This window comes from Ceratotherium simum, chromosome 1 (assembly GCF_057802395.1).
Source record: "Ceratotherium simum simum isolate JZ-2026a chromosome 1, ASM5780239v1, whole genome shotgun sequence".
NCBI lineage: Eukaryota > Metazoa > Chordata > Mammalia > Perissodactyla > Rhinocerotidae > Ceratotherium > Ceratotherium simum.
The window spans coordinates 80207069-80229679 of record NC_141900.1 but is presented as its reverse complement, the minus strand read 5'-3'; the positions used below and the strand labels follow the sequence as shown (position 1 = coordinate 80229679).

Genomic DNA, 22611 nt, shown 5'->3' with positions numbered 1-22611 from the left:
TCACTAAAGGTCTTCTTGGGTCAGTTTTGCTGTACTAAGTAGGGGTAACTCCATTGACTTTATTAAGTGTGATCTGGAGGCGTTTACTCGCTGAATCTCAGACGCATTGTCTACAACTTGACTGAGGTAAAATAAAACTCTCTGTTAATATTTAAGTTCTAGTTCTCTATCGTTGTATTGTCTTATTGGTTAGTATCACTGCTTACTATTCAAAAACAATCCCATTTAATCATCTTTGAGGATGGTAGTAACATTCCATGTTTAGATAAGGAAAGTGAGAATCAGAGGGTAAGATCACTGTTAGCAAGTGCAAGAGTGAGGATTTGAACTTGGGCTTTCTGACCCCAAAGTCTATGCCCTAAAACAATCCTTAAATACTACACCTGATAAAATGAGGAAATTTGACAGTATTTTACAAATCACGCTGTGGGTGTGGGCCAATTTAATTTCATGACTTTAAAGCAGGAACCGAATATTATTTAAGCTAAAGCCATTTTATGCACAGTCATTTAATACATTTTATTTAATTTGCATCTTACTAGGGTACTTTCTGGCTGCCAGTGTACTTTTATTTGTGTCAGTGCTTCTCAATTCTATGTGCACATAACTGCTTTGGGATGTGTTTGAAAAGACTCAAGTTCTGGGCCCACAGTTTTCTTTTAGTTCATTTGGGGTGAGGCCAGGAAGGAGTATTTGAAGCACTTCTTAGGAGATACTAATGTGCGTATAGGGTTGAGAAGCACTCGTGTAAATAGTGTTACTGATACTACTGTGCAGCCAGGGTTGAGAACTAGTAACTCATAACGATAAGAAAAAATCGATCATAGCTTACAGTTTTATGAAATGATAGCGCAAATTTAAATAGGCATTGGGCAGTTGAAGGTTATGTTCTTTGGCAGGTGCTTGGCATGCAGATTTTGTCTGTAGATGGCAGATGCAGATACCTATTTATGGAAATGGTGGTGGCATATGGAGATTTTTCATTCGAATTGGTGGCCAGCCCTCCACCAGGTGCTAAGGGTATACCTGGAGATAGAACAGGGAATTTTTCATATTATGAGTATTTCCTAGGTAAATAGTTGACCAGTCAAGCATCCAAAAATACATAGTTCATCATAATCAAAATGACTTTGTCCCAAAAAACTTGAAAATCAAGGCTTACTTAACATAGCCATATCAAAATCTAAATGATCCCACCAGACATCTATTTGTAGGCAGTGCAGTTTCCATTGAGTCTTTCAAAATGAATTATTGTACTCCTGGGTAACTATTTAACTGCCCAAATGGTGTTCTTGAGTACAAAATGAATTTTTGAAGTTTATACCCAAATACCTTGGTAGCAACACTTCTAAAACTAAAAAGTTATTCTTTCTGATAGTTAGAAAAAGAACCTATTTTCTGTTCATGGACTCTTAAGTTCATGGCCTTGGTACCACGTCATCGGTATACACAGGAGGATGCTGGTTCTTCTGCCTCCTGGAGGATGGAGAAGCATACAAATCAGAGAATCTATTTTTCTTTATGGTGCAGTGGAGCCAGAACATCATCTTTTTTCTAATTTGATTAAATAATATTTCAAGATAGCAAAGGCTAAAAGTTTCTTCACCTCTTAGATATACATTTTGAGGCTAGTAATATTCTTGAAATTCAGGTTTTCATTTTATGTATTTTTCTCATCTTTTTTTCTTCGAGTAACTGTTTCTATTCAACATTTCTTAATATGGAGATATTCAAACCTAATAATTCAAAGTGATAGTCATTATGCTTGTGTTATAAATGTAAATACTGTATGGAAACAGCATGTGGTGGTTAATTTCAGATACATTTGAAATATTAGAGGAGCCTTGCTGGATTGATTATTCCATTGAAATGAACTATTATCCTTCAAGCAGCTTGTTACATCTTAATGTAGCAAGTGAAAATTAGCTTGGATAGTTGCCTTTTCCATCTAGCTGTTTCTTCTGTTTTATGAAGCATCAAAGGCGATCCATCTGAGGAGTTACCAGAATATGCATGATTTTTGTTTCTGAAACTTGGTAAAAGAAGTGATACAGTGATGTGTTCAAACATCTATCTTCTTGGGAGAGAAATATTGTCTTAGGAGCTAGAATTCACTGGTCAGTCTTTCTCTTTCTTGCCCCTCTTGTTTTTCCGGAGTATATCCTTTTTAGTTTTTCTCATTTGTGTAGTTCTGGTTAAGTTGAATTCTCTATAAGTTTCTCATTTATGTTAAAATTTTTAGGAGCTACATTAATTATTTTAGCCAAATTCAGCATATTTAACTGCATATCCCATACATATAACTGGTTAGGATCCATCCAGTTTAAAACATGTCTGTAATTGCCTGGCTTATGGGCAGTCATCATAGAAGTTCTCGTTTCAGCATACAAAGAAATAGAGTACAGGAATAGACTACAGATGTTTTATTGAACAATTATCCATCCTAATTTTTCACAAATAATTATACAGTTCGTAAAAATCACTTCAGGGCTTTCCTTCACTCAAACAGATAAAATTTATATTTGAGGTTTTAAAAAGAAATTCCAGCATTAAATGAGTTTGATTCATCTACATATGAATCAAAAAAGCATTTGAGAAGCTGCTAGTAAAATCATAATCACAGGTATGTTTTCAATTTGAAAGCAAAATTTAATATTGAATTTTATTGAAATAGCCAGTACCAGGTGACTGCTGCTTTAGCGAGTGAACTAATATCATTTGCTGCAAAATGGAATGGAAATTGATTTGCATTTGATATATGTTTAATTCAACTCACCATACACAGTAGACTTTCATTTTTGTGGTTCTAGCAAGTAGTATAGCTTTTCTGAAACTAAAAATCACGGAAAAAGGTCTCCTTCCTCCTTTATCCATTCATGTAACCATTCCTCACAAGATTTTGTTGTCATAGCTCAGAAGCCATGCCAGTGACAGGAAGCAGGACCACAGACAGGTGAAGGGCCAGGTAGATATAATTTATATATGGGGCAAATGCTTTCTAAATATTTTCTTCTAGCAGCAGTCAAGTATACCTGGCTCATTAATCACGTGCTGTGAAGTGTTAGAGGAGCGACTTTAAGTTGGACTTGGAGGGAAAGGAGACTTTGATAACATGCATCAGTTGTTCCTTAGTAAGTCTCCCTCAAACCTTCTCTGAGGAGTTGGCTGGCATCCTCACTGCAGAGAGACAGGAAAGCATTTTTTTACTCTTTCACCACTCAAAGAGGGGGAGCAAGTTATAAATAGGTATCCTCTATGGGGGGTCCATGTGGGTGATTTTAGTAGCAGAAGTTGACATTTCAGTTTCCTCAGAATAATAGAAGGCTGCCTCTGTCCCAGATAAAACAAATATTAGACAGATACGCTGTACTAATTCCTTATTTCTAATAGGTGGTAATGTTATTTCATTATGGTTTTAATCTGCACTTCTGTAACAACTGATGCTAATAATGTTGAACATCTTTTTCTGTGCCTGCTTGTCATCTGTATATCTTCTTTGAAGAATCTGTTCAAGTATTTTCCCCAATTTTTAATTGGGTTGCTTGTTTTCTTATTCTTGAGTTTGGAAAAGACTTTTAATTTTTTTTTTTTTTCTGAGGAGGACTAGCCCTGAGCTAACATCCAATGCCAATCCTCCTCTTTTTTGCTGAGGAAGACTGGCCCTGGGCTAACATCCATGCCCATCTTCCTCTACTCTACATGGGACGCTGCCACAGCATGGCTTAACAAGTGGTGCATCAGTGTGTGCCTGGGATCCGAACCAGCGAACCCCGGGCCGCAGCAGCGGAGCACACACACCCAACTGCTTGCGCCACCAGGCCGGCCCCCTGCTTTTAATTTTTGTATCTAGAGCCACAGATAGATCAAAGTTCACATTTTTTGTATATGAATATCCAATTCTAGTACCATTTATCGAAAAGACTTTGCTGAATTTCTTTAGCACTTTTGTTGAAAATCAATTGTCTGTATATTTGTGGGTCTATTTCTGGACTGTATTCTGTTCCGTTGATTTATTTTCCTATCTTGATGCCAATAGCACACTGCCACGATTACTTTAGCTTCATCATAACTCTGTCATATCAAGTAGTGATAGTTCTCCAAGTTCTGTTCTCCCCACCCCTCACCACCCGATATTTTTGCTATTCTAGGTCCTTTGTTTGCCCTATAAATTTTAAAATCAGTTTGTGGATTACTACAAAAAACACCCAGTGTGATTTTGATTGTAATTGCGTTGAATCTGTCAATTTGGAAATTGATCAACAATATGGAGTCTTCCTTTGTTAGTTTTAATTTTTTCATTTAGATATTGCTAGTATATTGGAATACAATTGACTTTTTTTATATTGGTCTTATATCTGCAACCTTGCTAAACTAACTAGTTTTCATAGCTTTTTCTAGGTTGTTTTTCCATAGACAATACTGTTGTCTACAAATAAAGTTAGTTCTAGTTTTACCTTTCCAATCTAGATGCTTTTATTTCTTTCTGTTGCCTGTTGTACTTAGTAGAACCTCCAATACAGTGCTGAACAGAAGTGGTGAAAGTGGACATCTTTGTCTTATTCTTGATCTTATGGGAAAAGCATTCAGTCTTTCAACATTAAATATAACGTTAGCTATAGGTTTTTAGTAGATCCTCTTCGTCAGGTTGATAAAGTTCCTTCTGCTAATTTTTTAAAAATCTGTTTTGGCTCTGATCTTTATTATTTATTTTATTTACTTTGGGTTTTATTCATGATACTCTTTCTGTTTCTTAAAAGCTGAAGCCATTGATTTGAGAAAAATCTGTTTTTTCTAAAATAGCCATTTAGGGCCATAAATGACCACTCTAAATATTGCTTTAGTGGCATCTCACAAACTTTTTTTTCCTCATTTTCATCTAGTTCAAGATACTGTCTAAGTTTTATTTTGATTTCTTCTTTGACTCATGGGTTATTAAAAATGTGTTACTTAGTTTCCACATATTTGAGAGCTTTTCAGAGTTCTTTGTTATTGATTTCTAATTGAAGTCTGCTGTGCTTAGAGAATACACTATGACTTTGATCCTTTTAGAATTTGAGGCTGAATTTATAGCCTGGAACATGGCCATCTGGTGAATGTTCCGAGTGCATTTGAAACTACTGCGTATGCTTCTATTGTTCAGTAGAGTGTTTTATGAACGTCAGAGAGCTCCAGGTAGGGTTTGCATCTTCCATATCCTTATTTAAAATCAATTATTGAGAGATTGGTACTAATCTGAGTATAACTTTGGGTTTACTCTGTCATTTTTTGCTTCTTATATCTTGAAGATCTGTTATTTGGTGTATAAATATTTAGGATCACTATCTCCTCTTCATTACTTGACCGCTTTGTCATTATGAAGTGACCCTCCTTATCCCTGGTAATATACTTTGCTTTAAAATCTACTTTATCTTAGCCTTCCCAGCTTTCTTTTAACTAGTTTTAGACTATTATATCTTTTTCCATCCTTTAATCTATTTGTTTCTTTTCATTTAAAATGTTTATTGAAACAGCACATAATTGGGTCTTTAGTTTTTATTCAATTTGACAATCTCTGGCTTTTAATAAGAGTATTTAAACTATATTTTAATGTGATTATTGATATGGTTAAGTTTAAATCAGTCGTTTAGCTGTTTTTTCTTTGTCTCATGTGTCCTTGATTCCCTTCATCCCCTTTTTCTTCTTCTTTTAGACTAACTGAATATTTTTATGGTTCCATTTTTTCTTCTTTGTTGGCTTATTATTGATAACTGTTATTTTAGACATTGCTTTAACTCCACAGTCTAACTTCAAGTGATACTGTAACACTTCATGTATGGTGTAAGAGCCTTACAATATTATATCTCCATTTCTTGTTGAAAGTAAGGCTTAAGACATATTATCATTTCAGCAACAGTATCTATCTAACAGTTTCTGACCCACAATACATGTCTAATTAATGTTGGAATGATGAATGAACAAATGAATAAATCTCTTGAAGTTTGCCTGATTTAGTTTCATTTCTCTTATGCAAAGTTATAGTAGACAGTAGAATGAGTCACTTTTGTTTGAAAACCTCAACTCTAACCAAGTGATAAACTGGAACAATTGCAGAATAATACATGGTTTGGATCCTGCAGCAAGAGTGAGGTTCTAGTATGTTCAGCCCATCTCGTACTTTTATAATACACAGAAGAAGAAGGTTGGAACATCCTCAAGTCAATTACTAACCTCTTCTTTTAGTTACTACATTAAGAAAAGAAGTCCTTGTGTATCTTGGAGCTCTCCAAAGCCACTTAAGAATATCTACCTTTATTGTCTTTAGCACTGGTACCAAAAAGCTAAGTACTTTTATTCCCTTCTAGTTTTTATTGTATGTATTGTATGAGTCAAAAATAAAGTCTTTGGGTCAAAGGTGAAAGATTCAAATCAGTTGGTTTTTGAACGTGACAAACTGAAAAGTTTGAAACCTGCTTCCAGAAGACATTGAGTCTGGTATTGTTATTGGCTCTGCTATAATAGCCATGAGGGCACGAGCGAGTCACTTAACCTCTCTCCCTCTACCCTGGCCTTTATTCCCCACCACCCCTCCATCTTATCAGGTGTTTTTCTGAATTCATTCAGTTCTTTGGAGCACATGAAAATGCATCACCAAGACTTCTCAACCTCATACTCTCCTGTCTTCTTTTTCCATTATTTATATAACTTCTGACTAGTTTGTATACGTATACAATGACAAATTGGGATAGTTTTCATTAGTCTTATCATTTTGGCACATTGTTAGGTTGTGATTATTAGACCTTGCATAGATTTCTTGTTCAAATGAAGAATAGGAATTCACCTTCACTCTTCAGGGTGATAGTTGTTTTTGTTTTTGTTTTTGTTTTTGTGAGGAAGATCAGCCCTGAGCTAACATCTGATGCCAATCCTTCTCTCTCTTTTTTTTTTTTTTCCTGAGGAAGACTGGCCCTGAGCTAATGTCTCTGCCCATCTTCCTCTACTTTATATGGGACGCCGCCATAGCATGGCTCAACAAGCAGTGCGTCAGTGCGAGCCAGGGATCTGAACTGGCGAACCCCGGGCCGCCGCAGAGGAGCGTGTGCACTTAACTGCTTGCGCTACCGGGCTGGCCCCTGATAGTTGGTTTTTAATATAAATACCAACACTTACCTGTAAATTAGTCAATCCCAAAACATTTTGCTCTAATTGTATATTGTATGCTCCTTCAGTTTAAGGATGCAGCTGAAGTTATCCAAGTTTAGACATCATCTGTCGCTCCCTCCTTTCCATCCTACCATCATATGTTATAGATTGACAGAAATAAAATTAACTTGGCTCCAAGAATTCTTATAGTACTTAATAACCAAAGAGTGAGAACAAGGCTAAATTAGTTGTTATAATGTTTGTGAAATAATTAAGGGAATAATGTGTTGGATTGGGTAGGGGATGTAAAATGGAAGATGTCTATTGTTATCTTGAAGTAATTTTCCTTAGGTATTCATTTAACTTCAGTGTCAAGTTATTTACATAACAAGGGTAATGTCTGTCTTTTAAGAGTGATGTGAGAATTAATTTAAATTTCATAAAGCACTTTGAGACACTCAGTTGAAAGGTTCTTTATAAATGCCAGGCATTATTATAACCAGACTAGTAAAAAGAAACATGATAAAGCTACTCATGCAGTGTCCTCTCTAATAGAAACTGTATTGGTAAGGAAATATAAAGGTTACTGCTATTCATAATTTATGGCTGGGGGAATAGATCAAGAATAATAATGATGCTTTTATGTCTGGATAAGTCTTAGAAAATACAGATATAGCTGTGATGGAATACATTGCTTCATCCAAGAAGAAGTGTGAAATCGATATGTTACAAGCAATAAAAGTCATTAATAAGATGAATAAAGCCCAGTATCTTTAATTAAGCCAGGAAAAATATAGTGACAAACCTGACTGTCTTTCAAAATCTTTAAGAAAGACTTTGAAATAGAAGAAATAATCCTTGATCATTTGGGTATATGGAACTTGAAATTTGTTAGAGGTATATGCATGATGGTCTTCCTTCTAGTAACCAAAATAATCAGCCTCATTGGTAATACCTTTTTTTTTTTTCTGGTGAGAAAGATCGGCCCTGAGCTAACATCTGTTGCCAGTCTTCCTCTTTTTGCTGAGGAAGATTAGCTCTGAGTTAACATCTGTGCCCATCTTCCTCTATTTTGTATAAGGGATGCCGCCACACATGGCTTGGTGAGTGGTGTGTAGGTCTGCACCCAGGATTAGGATCCAAACCTGCGAACCCCACTGAAGCAGAGCACACAAATTTAACCACTATATCACCGGGCCAGCCCTTCATTGTTAATACTTTAAAAATTTTTTTTGATTTATGATACAGAAAGTCAAAACTTTAAGTTAATTAACATAAAGTGAGAAAAAAATTATGTGCAAAAGATTTTCATAGGAGCAGAATGCTTCAGGAATGTGAGAGAGAATCACACACAAAAACCTCTTGGTAAGGAAATCTATTAAAAATATCTTTGAATCACACACTTAGCAGAAGAAATTTAAAAGGTAAATTGAGTATTTTTTAATGATCAAATCTCAGCTTTTATTGTCTATGTATTAGTTTCCTATTGCAACTTTAACAAATTACTGAAAAGTTAGTGGCTTGAAACAACACAAATTATTATCTTACAGTTATGGAGGTCAGAAGTCCAAAATGAATTTCACTGGGCTAAAATCAAGGTGTTGACAGGGTTGTGTTCCTTTCTGGAGGATCTAAGGGAGGATGCAGTTTTTTACCTTTTCCAGCTTCTAGAAGCTGCCTGTATTCCTTGGCTCATGGCGCCTTTCCATTTCCAAAGCCAGCAATGTCTGGTTGAGTGTTTCTCACATCACATCACTTGAGCGCTCTCTCTTCTGCCTTCCTCTTCCATGTAAGAACCCTTGTGATTGTATTAGGCCCACTTGGATAATCTAAGATAATCTCCCTATTGTAAGGTCAGCTAATTAGCAGCCTTAATTCCATCTGCTACCTCAATCCCCCTTTGCCACGTAAGGTAGCATATTCACAGGTTCTGGGGATCAGGACATGGCATCTTTGGGAGACTATTATTCTGCCTGTCACAGTCCAGAAATGGAAAGATGAGAGTTGCATACATTTTTAGAGACTGGCAAGTAAATTACATACAAATTCTGGTATTTACTACTATCATTTTCTGCTATTAAATTTTGGCAGTACTTTAGTTGGGAAGCCTCTTTGTCTTTTCACCTCCCTGAAGTATCAATTTTAAGTTTGCATTTTTATTTCTAATTTCTCTAAGCATCTATCCATCTGTCCATCTAGTTAACCAACCAAGCAAGCAATCAGCAAATACTTGGTAAGTGTCTACTATAGGAAGTGAAGGGGACTGTAGTGAAGAATGGCTTAATTAAAAATACTGGCTTAAGTAGTCCTGTAAGCCACAGATAAATTACTCTGTGTACCACACAATAGCTCCTGCCCTCAAGGAGCATACTCTGCTAACTGCATTGCAAGAGCATCTTCATATGATGGTTCATTATTAGAGATTTCAGAAAATATTTAGGAATAACTTACACACCTTGGTTTTTCTTTTCCATCTCCTCTTCCCAACTCCCATCATGCTAATAACAAAGCTTTTAAGCTTTTAATCTCTATCTTTTAACAAGCTGATGCCAGGAAAAAGTATATAATTAAGATAATACTTTCCTTTTTTTCTTCTTTTATTCAGTTTCTTTTTTTCTTTCTTTCTTTCTTTCTTTTTTTTTTTTTTTTTTAAGAAGCCTTATCAAAAAAGTACTATGTAGAAGGAGGGAGATGCGTAGTTCTCTGTCAGACCAAGGACACATTTGATAAGGGGTTGGGAGTTTGATCAATTCCATATTGTAAATTCTGGGATTCTTTCCAGCTTTGAAAATAAAGAGAACTGGATTTAGCCCATGGACAATCAAGTTGACAGAAGACTTAACGCTAATCTTTCAGTATACAAAAGAGCATTGTGTTAGTGAGAGTGAGCAGGTGTTCTTTGTTTCAACTAAGTAGGACAGGAAGCAGTGATATTAAATCACGGGAGAAATAATTTCAACTAAGCAACCTCAAGTGTGTTAAAACACTGGAAAATGTTACTAAGAAGGATGGAGATTTCTCTCAGAAAAATCATCCGATTCATCTTCTCCACCCACCGAAATTATAGGGGCTTTGATATTGGAGAAAATAAATGTGCTAAATAAAAATTTATTGATATGTAAATTCAGTTAGTCCTTTCACAGTACATACTCTCTTAAGGTCCTAAGCTCTCAAGAAGGTACTTGACAGGTTGACAAGGAATAGTCCTTGTGAATCTTTGTAAAACTATAAAATCTTTGTTAGCTGAATGAGCAAGATACAAAAATGTCCACTGAACCCAAAATAGTCCAGGTTTCTCATGGAGATAGCTCTACTGATCTGGGGAGATGTTACCTTGGGCATTTCCTTAAAAATAACCTGTGTCTCAAGGATGTCTGTCAGTAAAAGGGATTTTTAATCACAAATTGAAACATGATTCCAGCTAATAGCATTTTCAGTCCCTTCTTACTCTGTTTTAAAGATGTATTTTTAAAGCCAGTTCATCTCTTAGTTGGATGTTAGGACACCTGACCACACATTGAGTCACCTGAGCCCTCTCTAGGATGTATACAGCAGATTTAAGGAGATTATTCTTTACTCAAGGGTGTGAAAATTTGATTCTATCGTTCTCTGGCTTAGAAGCATCTTTTGACTTCATGTTGTGGAATAACATACAAACTTCGTAGCAAAACACATTCTTTCACTGGCTGTCCCTAGTCTGCCTTTCTGGTCTCATCATCGGCACAACCTTCCCATTTTTGTGTTCTTTTGAACCTACCTGGCCATATCCTCATCCCCACTGCCTTTAAACACAGTGTCCCTTCTAGCCGAAGTGATCTTGCCCAACTTGCCCAATCTTGCTCACTTAAGAGTTAAGTGAAGTCTTCTCTCATTCCTCAAGTAGATTTTGTCCCTCAAACCATCACAGTCTGGCCTCGCCTCAACTTTCTCTGGCTGAGATCTCGAGTGACTTCTCTGTTGTTCAACCAAGCAGTAAGCTTTCTGTCCTTACCATTCTTGACCCCTCCATTGTCATTTGGCACTGATGGCTCCTTCCTACTTCCTGGAACACTCCCCGCCTTAAATGTCGTGCATCACACCCTCTGGTTTTTCTTCTGTCTCCTTGGCCTCCAGTCTCAATTATAGAGTTCTCTTTCTTTTTCTAACCCTTAAAACTGAGTGTCCACAGGGTATTCTCCTTAGCTTTTGATGAAATAGAGAAGTGACATGGCAGAAAATGTAATGAGCATTAGTATTGGTTGAAGTTCTTTTGGTATAAGCAATGGGAACTGAGGATATCCAGAGAACAAAGAGCTGAACAATCAAGCTTGAGGAAGGGCTTGAGAACCAAAGGTAGCGATAAGAATATCAACATCAGAATTGTGAGCCTTTTTCTAGGGTGCCACTGTTGGGGTGGTTCAGTTCCAGGAGCCTCATGTCTTTATCTTTCAGTCCGTTCCCCATGTCTTTGCCTTGTAAATCTTATGTGTTCTTTTAGACTCCCAAATGGAGCACTAATTCCCCTATGAAGTCTGTCCTGATTCCTTTAAGAATTGCTGATTGCACCCAGCTTTGAGCTAGAATTGTACCAAATATATGTATCTATAATTTTACTATAGGGCTACAGGGCAATTATTATGGTCATGTGGCCTTTTTTCTTCCTTGAGGCTAAGAGCTACTTATGGAAAAAGGCAGTGAGTTGTTTCCCAGCCTCAGAGCCTATCTAGCCTCCCCTCAGTTCTCCTATATATTTTCCTCCTAGTTTTTTAAGTCTTTATTAAAATAGAGTTTAGAAATATAGAGAGTTATAAATTCATAGGTCACAAAGTTCAACTAATGTGATAGATGCACAAATGCATGTGGCTGGGCTTTAAGGTATCTTAATAGAAGGAAAAGAATTTAGAGGTGCCAGCTTGTACAGGTATATTTTAAGAGAAAGATCCTTCTGACCTCATATTACTCTAAATGTTATATGTTACACTTAAAGTTTTTTTCCTTCCTGTATATTAAATTTGACAGAACTTTAAACATAGCCTAAAAAATCTTTTTGTGTTTTTCATTACACCTTAGCAAAGATGGCAAGTAATGTTGACATTTTATTATGAAGAAGACACATTGACTTTATATATAAGAAATCATAAAATGTGTTGTGTCATGCTAAGTGACAAGACATTTAAAGTGTTAGTGACAAAAATAAACTAGACGAAGCAGAAATGTGTATAGAAAGGTTAAGAGAAATAAATAGCAAAGAACAAAATACTTTGCTAGATAATGTGAGAAGCTAGCTATTTTGTACAGAGCTGTAATTTAATTTAGATGTGAACCTAGAATACAGAAGAATCCTTAGTAAATTTTTATATCTGTTAAGTATTTTAATTCCTGTACTATCAACATCAGACACACCTCTCTGAACATGAGCTAAATCCTGTTGAAGTGGAACTGCTTATCCTGAAAAAAATTCTTTAAGCACTTATTTGTGAAAGATTTATGAAGCAAAACACTTTGTTAATGTACCAGTTAGGGTACTACTAAATCCTGTAATAAACAAGTGATAGCATTTCAGTAGTTCAAAACAATAGCACCCCTATGACAGTTTACTCTGGGTGTTCCTGACAAATGGGTAGCTTTCCTCTGCATGGTGATTCAGGGCTCTAGTTTCTTCCATTTTGTGGCTCTCTCATTTCCGACAGCATTAGAATTCTCTGCATTTGGCTGGCAGATGCGTAAAGAGGGATGAAGGAGGCACACCTATATCTTAATCATCTTTCCCCAAAGTGACACTTATCACCTCACTCGTATTCTATTAACTGGGACTTTCATATGTCCCTACTTAGATGCAATGGGAGCTAGAAAATATAGTCCTGGGTTGACTAGCTGCTTCCTAGCAACAGTTCTATACTAGTGAAAGCATGAATCTTGGTGGACAGTTAGATAATCTGCCATAGTTCACCCCTCTGGCCAAGGGTAACAACAGTTGTGTTACCTTTCCTCCTACACATAACACATTCAATTCAACTCAAGGGAAACAACCCAAAGTCTCATTCTGTCCTTACATCCAATCCAACGTCCAACATCTCTGTCAGGTCCAGCTATGGCTCTTTTCAGCCTGATGACCTATGAACTAAAGTTGATGTAAACTGCCTACTGCTCCACCTGCCCTCCCCACCCTGCCATAGCACAAGTCCAATACACAGTGGTGGAGCGGGGGCAGGAGAGCTACTATGAAGTTTCCCATTTGAAAAAGGCAAAGTGGGAAATAACATAGCAGTAATTGTCCAATGACAATAATGAAATCCTGCCGTGGCAGGCACTGTGAAGACACCCTGCCCTGGCAATGTTTAAGGCCTCTTGATTAGACCCTTATTGTGTATCTGAAAAGAACATCTTTGTCCCTATTCTCGCTGGCCCTTTGGGCTCTCCACATTGAGAGCTTCTTCCTTGTCTGTTATCATCCATGGCTAAATCATGTAAAGGAGTATGAACACTTGCTCCTTGTGCAGTTTGAGAACTTGGAAATGATTTTACAGGCCATTTTTAAGACTAAGTTCAGAGTTTCTTTGCCAATACAGTTCTTTTAGAAATGCAGTGGATTTCATATCTATAGGCCTGCCATTTGTTACATGTGCCAGTGTTCACACCTTTCTCAGTCAGACTCTGTCCAGAAAAACAGAGACAATTCCAGATCTTTCAAATGGAGGAAATTTAGCACAGGGAATTAGCTATCCATGTGATTCAACAGAGCAGCCAAACAGATGATGGAGAATAAACTCAGGGACTAAAAAAATCAGAAAATTGCTGCACAGTCTAGGGATAGAAGAGCAATAGGGAGAAGTGATATTATCACATATTAGCAGAGCTAAGAGCTCGTATAATAAGAGACTGCAAGCTCCTTGAGGGATCTGAGCCATCCATATTCTGTCACCTTTGTGTGTCCCCACAAGCACTCACATGTTTGTTTAATTGAACAGAGATAGGCAGTCAATCTTTCCACTGACTTCAGTTACATGTACTGATCAGAAAACTAAAAGTTAGCAGAAATGATGGTATTCAATACTGGGATGATCCTTAATTTGTGGATCAGCTGCAATTAGTTACTTTGGGACCTCATTTTAGTAACCCATCATTGGCATTTAGAGAATGAGAAATTGTCAAAAGTTTTAATTTTCATATTCTCTTCCTGTTTAAGACTTTCAGGATTACCAACTTTTGTATAAACGTAGAAGGAAGAATTAAAAAGGAATAAAGTCTTTGAGTGGCTCATGCCACAATAAATTAAAAGAAAGAGATGGGGTACCGAGAAAGAAAGGAAGGGAGGGAGGGAGGAAGGGAGAGAGAGAGGAAGGAAGGAAGGGAGGAAGGAAGGAAGGGAGGAAGGGAAGAAGAAAGAGCTTTCCAGACTTGCTAAGGAAGTGGCAGCTATAGCTACAGAGGATGTATAGCTTTCTCTTAGTCTTTGATTCTCTTTTTTGGAATCACCTAAGTTGATAATGACATTCTTTTGTCTACTGGTTTGAATCAAAAATTACCAACTTATTTTTCTTTACTGTCATTTAAGAACAATTCTGTAAAACACTCCATTGGATGTTTTAGTAGTCAAAAGTAACTAATTCTAGAATATGACTGTAAGTTTTGAAAATATCACAATGCCATTTATTCTGTCCTGGATATGCCTTTATATGCATAAGTGTATAGATATGCTGGACTCAGCTTAGCTATGGCCTTTAGTAAAGGCTTGAGAAAAGTCTCAAAATAGTAGATACATTTAAAACTTGGAAGTTCAGAATTGTTTGAGAAGCTCTTATGACTATGTTGTCTTTCCTAGAGAGAGAAAGAGCCTTGAAAATTTCTCAGTGAATATTTCTACTTATACAGGGAGATGAAGGTTTTCGGGGGTGGAGGGCAGAGCGTGCCAAATTCAGTTGCCATGTTATGTTTTAAAAACATTTTAGAATACCTAGGCATATTTATAATTTTTCCATTTACATCTAAATTTCAGGTTTATTTTCACGTTGGTTTAAATAAGAATGGCTTAAAATATAATGCACTGTGTTTCCTATCTTTATTTTGTCTTTCAGAATATAGTGCTCCCATTTTAAAATATCAATTAAGACTTGGATATAGGCTTTGTCTAAATAGTTTCGTGACTGACTAAAATGTGGAAAATACATCATTTTATCTATATGGCACCTAACATCTGAAGAATAGGCTTTTCTTTCCTGTGTTGCCTTTGTGGAGCTGTAATGTTGTGAAATAATCACTTGATGATTTGGCAGTTTTATTAAAAATAATGACTTTGTTTCAGTCATTATAGTATCATCTATATAGTTTTGAAAATGCAGTCAGGAAAAAATTCTTCTTTGGTATTGATCTAGAGCAGATAATGTGCTGTGATCAGTCTTTTACATCTCTAATTGAATTGATTTCCTTTAATAATATTTTGCAATGAAATTATTAAAACAAGGTATATTTTTGCTACTTCAAATAATTGGTTTTACTTTTTAAGCATGCCGTCTGTGATTTCAAAGAATATTTCTTTCTGAACTTCTTTTCCCTGAGGAGTTTAGAGTAATCTTGAAATTATAGGTGTCTATTAAGTATTTTTTAACTGTCAATTTAACAGTAGCTGTTGTGCTATTAATTCGTTATGAAGTGACACAGGAAGAAAACTCATTATGTGATAATATGAAAACACATATTTGTCAAAAAAATAAATGAGTCTGTATTGAAAACCCATCTGCTGTGGTGGGAGTCAAATGGTTTATTAGACACATTTGGGCATGACACCTTCTTTTCAAACAGGAAATGTATAGAAAAGATTTCAGTTCCAATTCTTAGGCACTCTGTATTGGGCACTTAAATGCTTTCTTTTTTGTCCCTTACAGGTAATATTATATCCAACTTCTAATAGCTCCAAGTCTGCTGAGTTGCACAGAATGCTAGTTCCAAAAAATAGCCAGGACTCGGACTTAAAAATCAAATTGGCAGTGCGAATGGATAAGCCACCGCATATGAAACATAGTGGGTGAGTGTGCATTTGGAGATGTTTTTCTCCTGAATTACTGGATTTTATTTCAGTGTATCATTTTTGTCTGTTTAATGGGAGAGCCAGTATATCAGGCTTTCACGTGGAGTTTTCTCAAAAAATGACATACATAGGTTAACTCAATTTTTGAAGTCAAAGATATATTTATAGCTAAATACATGGATATTTAGTTAAAATAACTGTTTGCATGCTAACGTAATATTGGTACTTGATTGCATTGGTATTACACATCACTTATATTGACAAAGAACAGTGATATATGGAGATAACTTCTAAGAAATATTTTTCAAAATACCGTAATAGTTGAAACAAACCTAGCATTCAGGTCCCTAGAAATGGTTAAACTTACACAGAGTATATTAAAACTGAACATTGGTTCAGATATAACTAAGAAGCTGTACAAGTTTTGACAGGAAGGATATGAGTGGTCATCCAATGTGTGAGTGAAAAGTAAATCAATATTGGAGGAAACTGATGCTGGCAGGTAAGCCAGAAGTACATGGGCTACCTCCCGGGGATTGCCATGGGTCAGTCAACTTTCGTCTCTGCCAAGGTTCTTTTTCCATTGTAGCTGGTAAGGGAAGAACTAGTCTGAACTCTTGAATATAATCGAATGAGTTTACTAAAACCTATAAAAACCTAGGTCTTTCTCAGATTAACGTTAACACTTAAGGACTCACTACAGCCAGAGCCCAGCATAGGGTTGTTAGCCATTAGGAAAGAATATGATTATTTTTCTTACTATGGAGGGAAGCAGTTGCTAAAGTAGCTCACCCTGCAACAACAAATGTAACAATCTAAGAGAATGCATTTCTGTACAGAGAGGCATCTGCTGGCTTTGGAGGCAAATCACCAGCATTATGGCAGAGTTAACTGATGAGTCAACAGGATAAGGATTCTTTAGATGATCCTCAGGGAAAGCAAAGTTAGACTCTGAGCAGAGGACAGCCCAAATATCTATACTACAGTTGGGATGGGACTAAGGACTGTATTGCTTCTGTGGTTTGGTTGGGCAGTGGATGCAGTGTGAGAATTAGTCTTTCTGAGGGGGCAAACATCTCAGAGAGTGGGCTCTTAGAAAAGGGAAGTGTAATTTGGGTAGCCCACATTATGGCATCTTTAATGTGGTAATGCAAAGTAAAGTCCAACTATGACTCAGCTCACAATGCTGATAGAGTTCCTGGGATTTAATATCTGGCGTTTTTCTTTCATTCATCCATCTACCTGCTCACTGTTGATTTATGCAGGAGACATATATTGAGTACTCTGTTCCAACCAGAGCAGACCTTAGTGAGATACCATCCCTAGGCCTAAAGGAACTGGCTGGTCAGGGATTCAGGCCTGTATACAAATAGTTATAATAGTGATAAGTGCTATAAGAGAGGAATGGGAACTGATGGCAATAATGCCTGGTCCTAGCTGGAGTCAGTTCTGAAAGTCTCACAAGAAACCTGACTTTTTAGATGCAACTTGAAGTATGAATCCAGCAAGTGAAGAGTGGGAAGGAAGGACATCCCAGTCACAGGACATAGCTTGTACATGGGCAGGAGTTCTGGAGGGGCTTTTAGCCAATGATGACAAGTTCAGTTCAGCTGGAATAGAGTGCTTTCAGACTGGAGAGTTAGAGTACTGCTGCTCTAAAGTGCATAGAGACTAGTCTACTAGTCCCTAGAGACTATTAGAGCCTAGAGTTAGACATAAAAGAACACGATATGTTCCAGGCAGTGCACTTATTTCTGTACTATTTGGTAACTTGGTATCTTTCTTTTGATGAATGACACAGCAAGAAATGGGAACCAAGGTATTATTATGTCAAGGTAACCTTTAATTTACACACGGCCAGCACCATCGTGAATACCCCCAGGGCCTTCAGATTGTCCCAAGAACCAAGATTGAACATGAAGTTGGGCTCTTGTCAAGTTCTGCAGCCTTTAGCTTCTGTAGAAAGCCCTGCTCTAATCCTTGGCAATTTCTTTCTTTGGAATGCTCCAGGGCAGGTGGGATAATCCAGCCTTCTTCCAAGACTTGATTTTTTTTTTTTTCTTTTTTATCACTCCTTTGCACTGAAAAAGAATTAGTTTGTATCACATCTTAGAGCCGTTTGTCTAAATCAGGACCCCCAGAAGGGCTCTGGAGTTGACTTCTGCCAAAGACTACAGGACTACAGGTGAAGGGGATTACTAGGGAGAATATATCATAGTCTCTCAATTTAATCTGTGAAAATCAAGAACTCACCTTGGATTCAGATCACAGTCACATCAGTTATCTACCATTACTAAAAGATATTAACAGGCATTTCCAGACATTTAGGAACCTCTGCAGTTTATGGTATGTAAATGGAAGAAATTCTAGAACTGAAAATATGTGATGCTATTCTGCTAGTTGGTGTGTTATGTAGCATAATTAAGTTAAGAATATTATATTTCATAATAGTGACTCAGTAAAAACTATTTAACACCAATATTGGATGTAATAATAATGATCCATCAGAATTTAAAGTTTTCGGCATTGCTGTGACAGCAGTTTATCCCTGCGGGCGGGGATGGTAGAGGAGCTTGACCACAAGCACCTGTCCGGGTTTCTCAGTGCCTCTGTGATAATAGTTTTAAATATTTTGAATATCACTCCTGTGTATACATGTATATGGGAAAGCATGACTTGACCCACATCATACTACTGTATTCATCTTTTTCTCAAGTGTCTCGTAATTGGATTTTACTGAACTTAATTACATTTAAGAAGAAAAAGCCAACTAACCTTTTTATTCAAAGTGTTCTGTCATATGCCAAAGCAATAATATAACAGGAAGAGCAGATTAATAGCATTTTGCTTTGGGGCTGGATTGCGTTCTGTCAATAATTCATCCCACAATGAATAATTAACACATGACTAATGAATAATTGAAAAAGAGACAAGTTCAGTTAAAAAAAGATTATCTTCAAAATATGGTAAATTTCTCTTACAGATAGAATTGTCAAGTGGATTAAACAATAAAATGGAGAGTTATGGATTTTTATCTTCAGAGCACTTTTCAGAACTAGACTTTGAATCCTTTGGGACTTGAGTCATCAAAACCCATTCTCTGTTTTAGCAATGTGGGCAACAAGTGGATCTCTCTTACGTGAACTATTTTAACACGTATTCTATTTTTTATCACTTCTGTATGGTCCCTATATTGTCCCTAAATAGATACATTTTATCAATGTTATCTATAATTTATGTGTTCCCCGCTACACTGTGAGTTTCTTTGACCCACCCCAGTGCCTCCCCCAGGGTGTAATCAAGATAGATATTAATATGAATAATGATGATGAAGATGATGATAGTGTGCTCCTTAGAGTTTTAAGGAAAAAGTAATAAGAATGACAGTAAGCTGCATTCGTAATTTGAAACATAAAGGGTTCTAAACACAGTTTATAGGGGATAGAGTATAATTTTAATGTGAAAAATACCTAAAATAAATGTGTTTGGTTCTCAACTGTTGCATTTTAAAATGACCTATTTTTTGAAGCAGAAAGAAAAACATATCTGATCTAAAACTCGTGTTTCTAATAATGATCAGACCATAACTATACATTAGTTTTTTTTAAATATGATTGACTACATACAGGTGAAAGTAGATGTTTAATTTGGATAAAATAAACATAATGATGATTTCACTCTTTTAAAACCAAACGGGACATTACCACATGACATATATTTGGTAAAAAAAAAAAATGGGTTCATTTATTCTTTTGGAGTCTGTCATATAAACTAATTATATAAACAAACACACTTAAATCTGCTAAATAAATTACCATCTAGATTTTGAATGGTTACATAATTCATATCCAGCTTTTGAATTTATTTTTCTGCTTTTTTGAGTGACTGAAAGACAGAAGTGTTCTTGCACAAATGGACTATCCTTGAGCATAGCCTAGTGGCTGAGTAACAGTATTGACTTAAATCTCAGAAGTACTATCCCCGTTTTTATTAAGTAACATTTTCCTAATGCAAATGTTATTTTCTTAACCAAAAGAAAGGGAAAATAAAATGGAACTAATAAATGACTATCATGAAAATTAAATCTACAACTGAGAAGGAGAAAGAAGAAAATTAAATTAGCCGTCGCAGATATATGGAAACATTATGACGAGGATCTATCAGAAGTCTGCATGCAGCTGGTTGCTTTTGTAGTAAAAAAAAAAAAAAAAAAAAAAATGAATGAAAACTTCATGAGTATATAATGATAGATGAGTTTTGTCAGAGTTAAAATTAGTAAGATAAAATTTTAGCCAAATCATGGACATATAAATCATATTTCTCTTTGTGTAGAGTCATGCTTGACTATGTAAACATTTGTTGAAGGAATAGATGTGTTGAAATATTTTGAAATTGTCATATATAAAACTCTAATTTACATCATAAAGGTGCAAAAGGCACTGGGTCCATCTCTTGCTGCAGGGGAGAGACGATAGTTCAGCCTCTAGCAGGAAGAACAGGATGAGCACGAAGCTGGCTGCACTATTGCTATCTCATACCTTCCCCTAGAGAGAAGCACAAAGCATTCAGGGGCTGGGGTCATGCCTAGGGAAACTTGCAGTCACATGCTTAAAACATGGCATTTGCTCATAAAGTAGTGAAATGATTGCACCCTAGTAGAGTTGCATTCTTTTCTTTATAATATAAGGTTTATGATCTTCACCTAATTTAGGGAACAGTCTGATGACCAAAAGGAGAAAAATCGTATTTTTCTGGAGGTGACATTTGCTTGGAGGGTCCAGCCTTACAGAAAGGACAAATTAGATTTTTTTTTCTCAGAAAAATTTGATTTATCATTTTAAATCAACCTTTTAGAATGACTTTCTTACATGTCCTTGTTTAACATACCATGTTTTGACATCTGATCTTCACCTGAACCTATACATTTGGTTCAGACCTATACAAGTCTGTTTAGGTATACAGACTTGCATTCTCAAATTGAATTCACCTCATTCTGACTTATCCTGATTTCAGAGAAATCCAGCTTCTTATAGCCTTGCTAAAACTTCTGACAAAGCGTTTGCTGGGTACTTAACAAATGATTGATTCTTTTTCCAAATACGGCTTTCACAAGAGAGGTCTGTCTGTGGTGCTTTACAAAATATTGATGTAGTCCTTGTAAAATGATAAAAAGAATAAGTCATAAAGCCAACTTTCCTTTTCCAAATACCTTAATATTTGTTATTTTCTCTATGCTAATTTAAATCAAGAACTATATTTTCATTTTAATTTACTAGTGAATACTAAATTTTGTAATAATAATAGAAACATTTTTAAATGTAGCTTTTGTCATCAATAAACTAATGTTTTAACTTGTTATACTCCTTTGCAAAACTTCTCTAATTTCTCCTGTAATAAATTAGTTTGGCTTGAACTCTAAGCTCAAATTGTGGCTTTCCATTCAACACCCTTTGCTCTCAAAATTTTCTTCCAGGGGAGTAACATCTTAACATACATTATTTTCTTCTACTTTTCATGCATCAAATAACTCCTCTCTTTTGCTCTTAGACAACCTTCCGTATCACATCTGCGTGTCTTAAACAAAGGCACTTTAGGCCAAATAATTAAAAGTGGAATATGAGCTCCTATTTTCTTTGTTTTCTTTCAGAAACCACAGACCATATTTATAGGTTATCTTAATTTGGGGCACTTGTTTTTTAACTACAGTGAAAACTAGGAATACTATAAGTTAAAATTTTATAAACATTTACTGTACAGAATTATAGTGGAATGATATTGTCTTGATTTTTTACTATAAAATTTTTGTACTATGTACTGACACAGTAGTACTTTTTATTCCTTTGCACACATCCAGAAGTTTTGAAATATTAACACTGACTTAATAAAGTAAAAATCCTAGGCTTTTTTAATGCCCAAGCATTGTGGAGTGTCAAGAAAGATTTGGACATTATTTTAAAATATTTTTAGTTCAGTTCTCTGATACAGATGGCTGAATTGTGGTGCAGATGAAGGACACTACAATAATAGTTGTGTGGAATAAGCACTAGTGTAAGAGCCAAGACGCTTGTGGTTTGGGTCTCAGTTCTGTCACGAACTTGGGTAAGTCACTGCATCTTTCTTGGCCTCGGTTTCATCAGTTGCTAAAAGAGGCAGTGGACTAGAAAATTTGAGTGGCTCCTTAGACCCCCTGGAAATTGATGACTCAGCAAATCATTTCCTCCCTCCTCTCTCCAGGAGCATATGTCCCTCACTGCATATCGTGCTGTACACACAGAGGATGTACAGGGTCTAGAGGGAACAGAAGTGGTAGAAGTGAAGGCAGCGTGGAGAGAGATGGTAGATAGGGGGATTTATTTGAATCCTCTTAAGGCAAGTGAAGGAAGTATGAAAAATGACTGAAACATCGGACTTCTATTATGTAAGGTTAATTTGAAAAATCCACCCTATAGGGGCCGGCCCACTGGCATAGTGGTTAAGTTCGTGTGCTT

The 22611-nt window shown here is 36.2% G+C and overlaps 1 protein-coding gene across 6 annotated transcripts in view; it reads left to right on the top strand.

Moving 5' to 3' along the window:
* Positions 1-22611, top strand: part of CADPS2 (calcium dependent secretion activator 2) — a 496283-nt gene that overhangs the window by 259294 nt on the left and 214378 nt on the right. For all 6 annotated transcript variants that reach the window (XM_087430207.1, XM_087430199.1, XM_004418749.3 and 3 more), the window contains one exon: positions 15981-16120. In XM_087430207.1, the coding sequence (XP_087286333.1) occupies positions 15981-16120 (140 nt within the window). The remainder of the gene's footprint in view (positions 1-15980; positions 16121-22611) is intronic.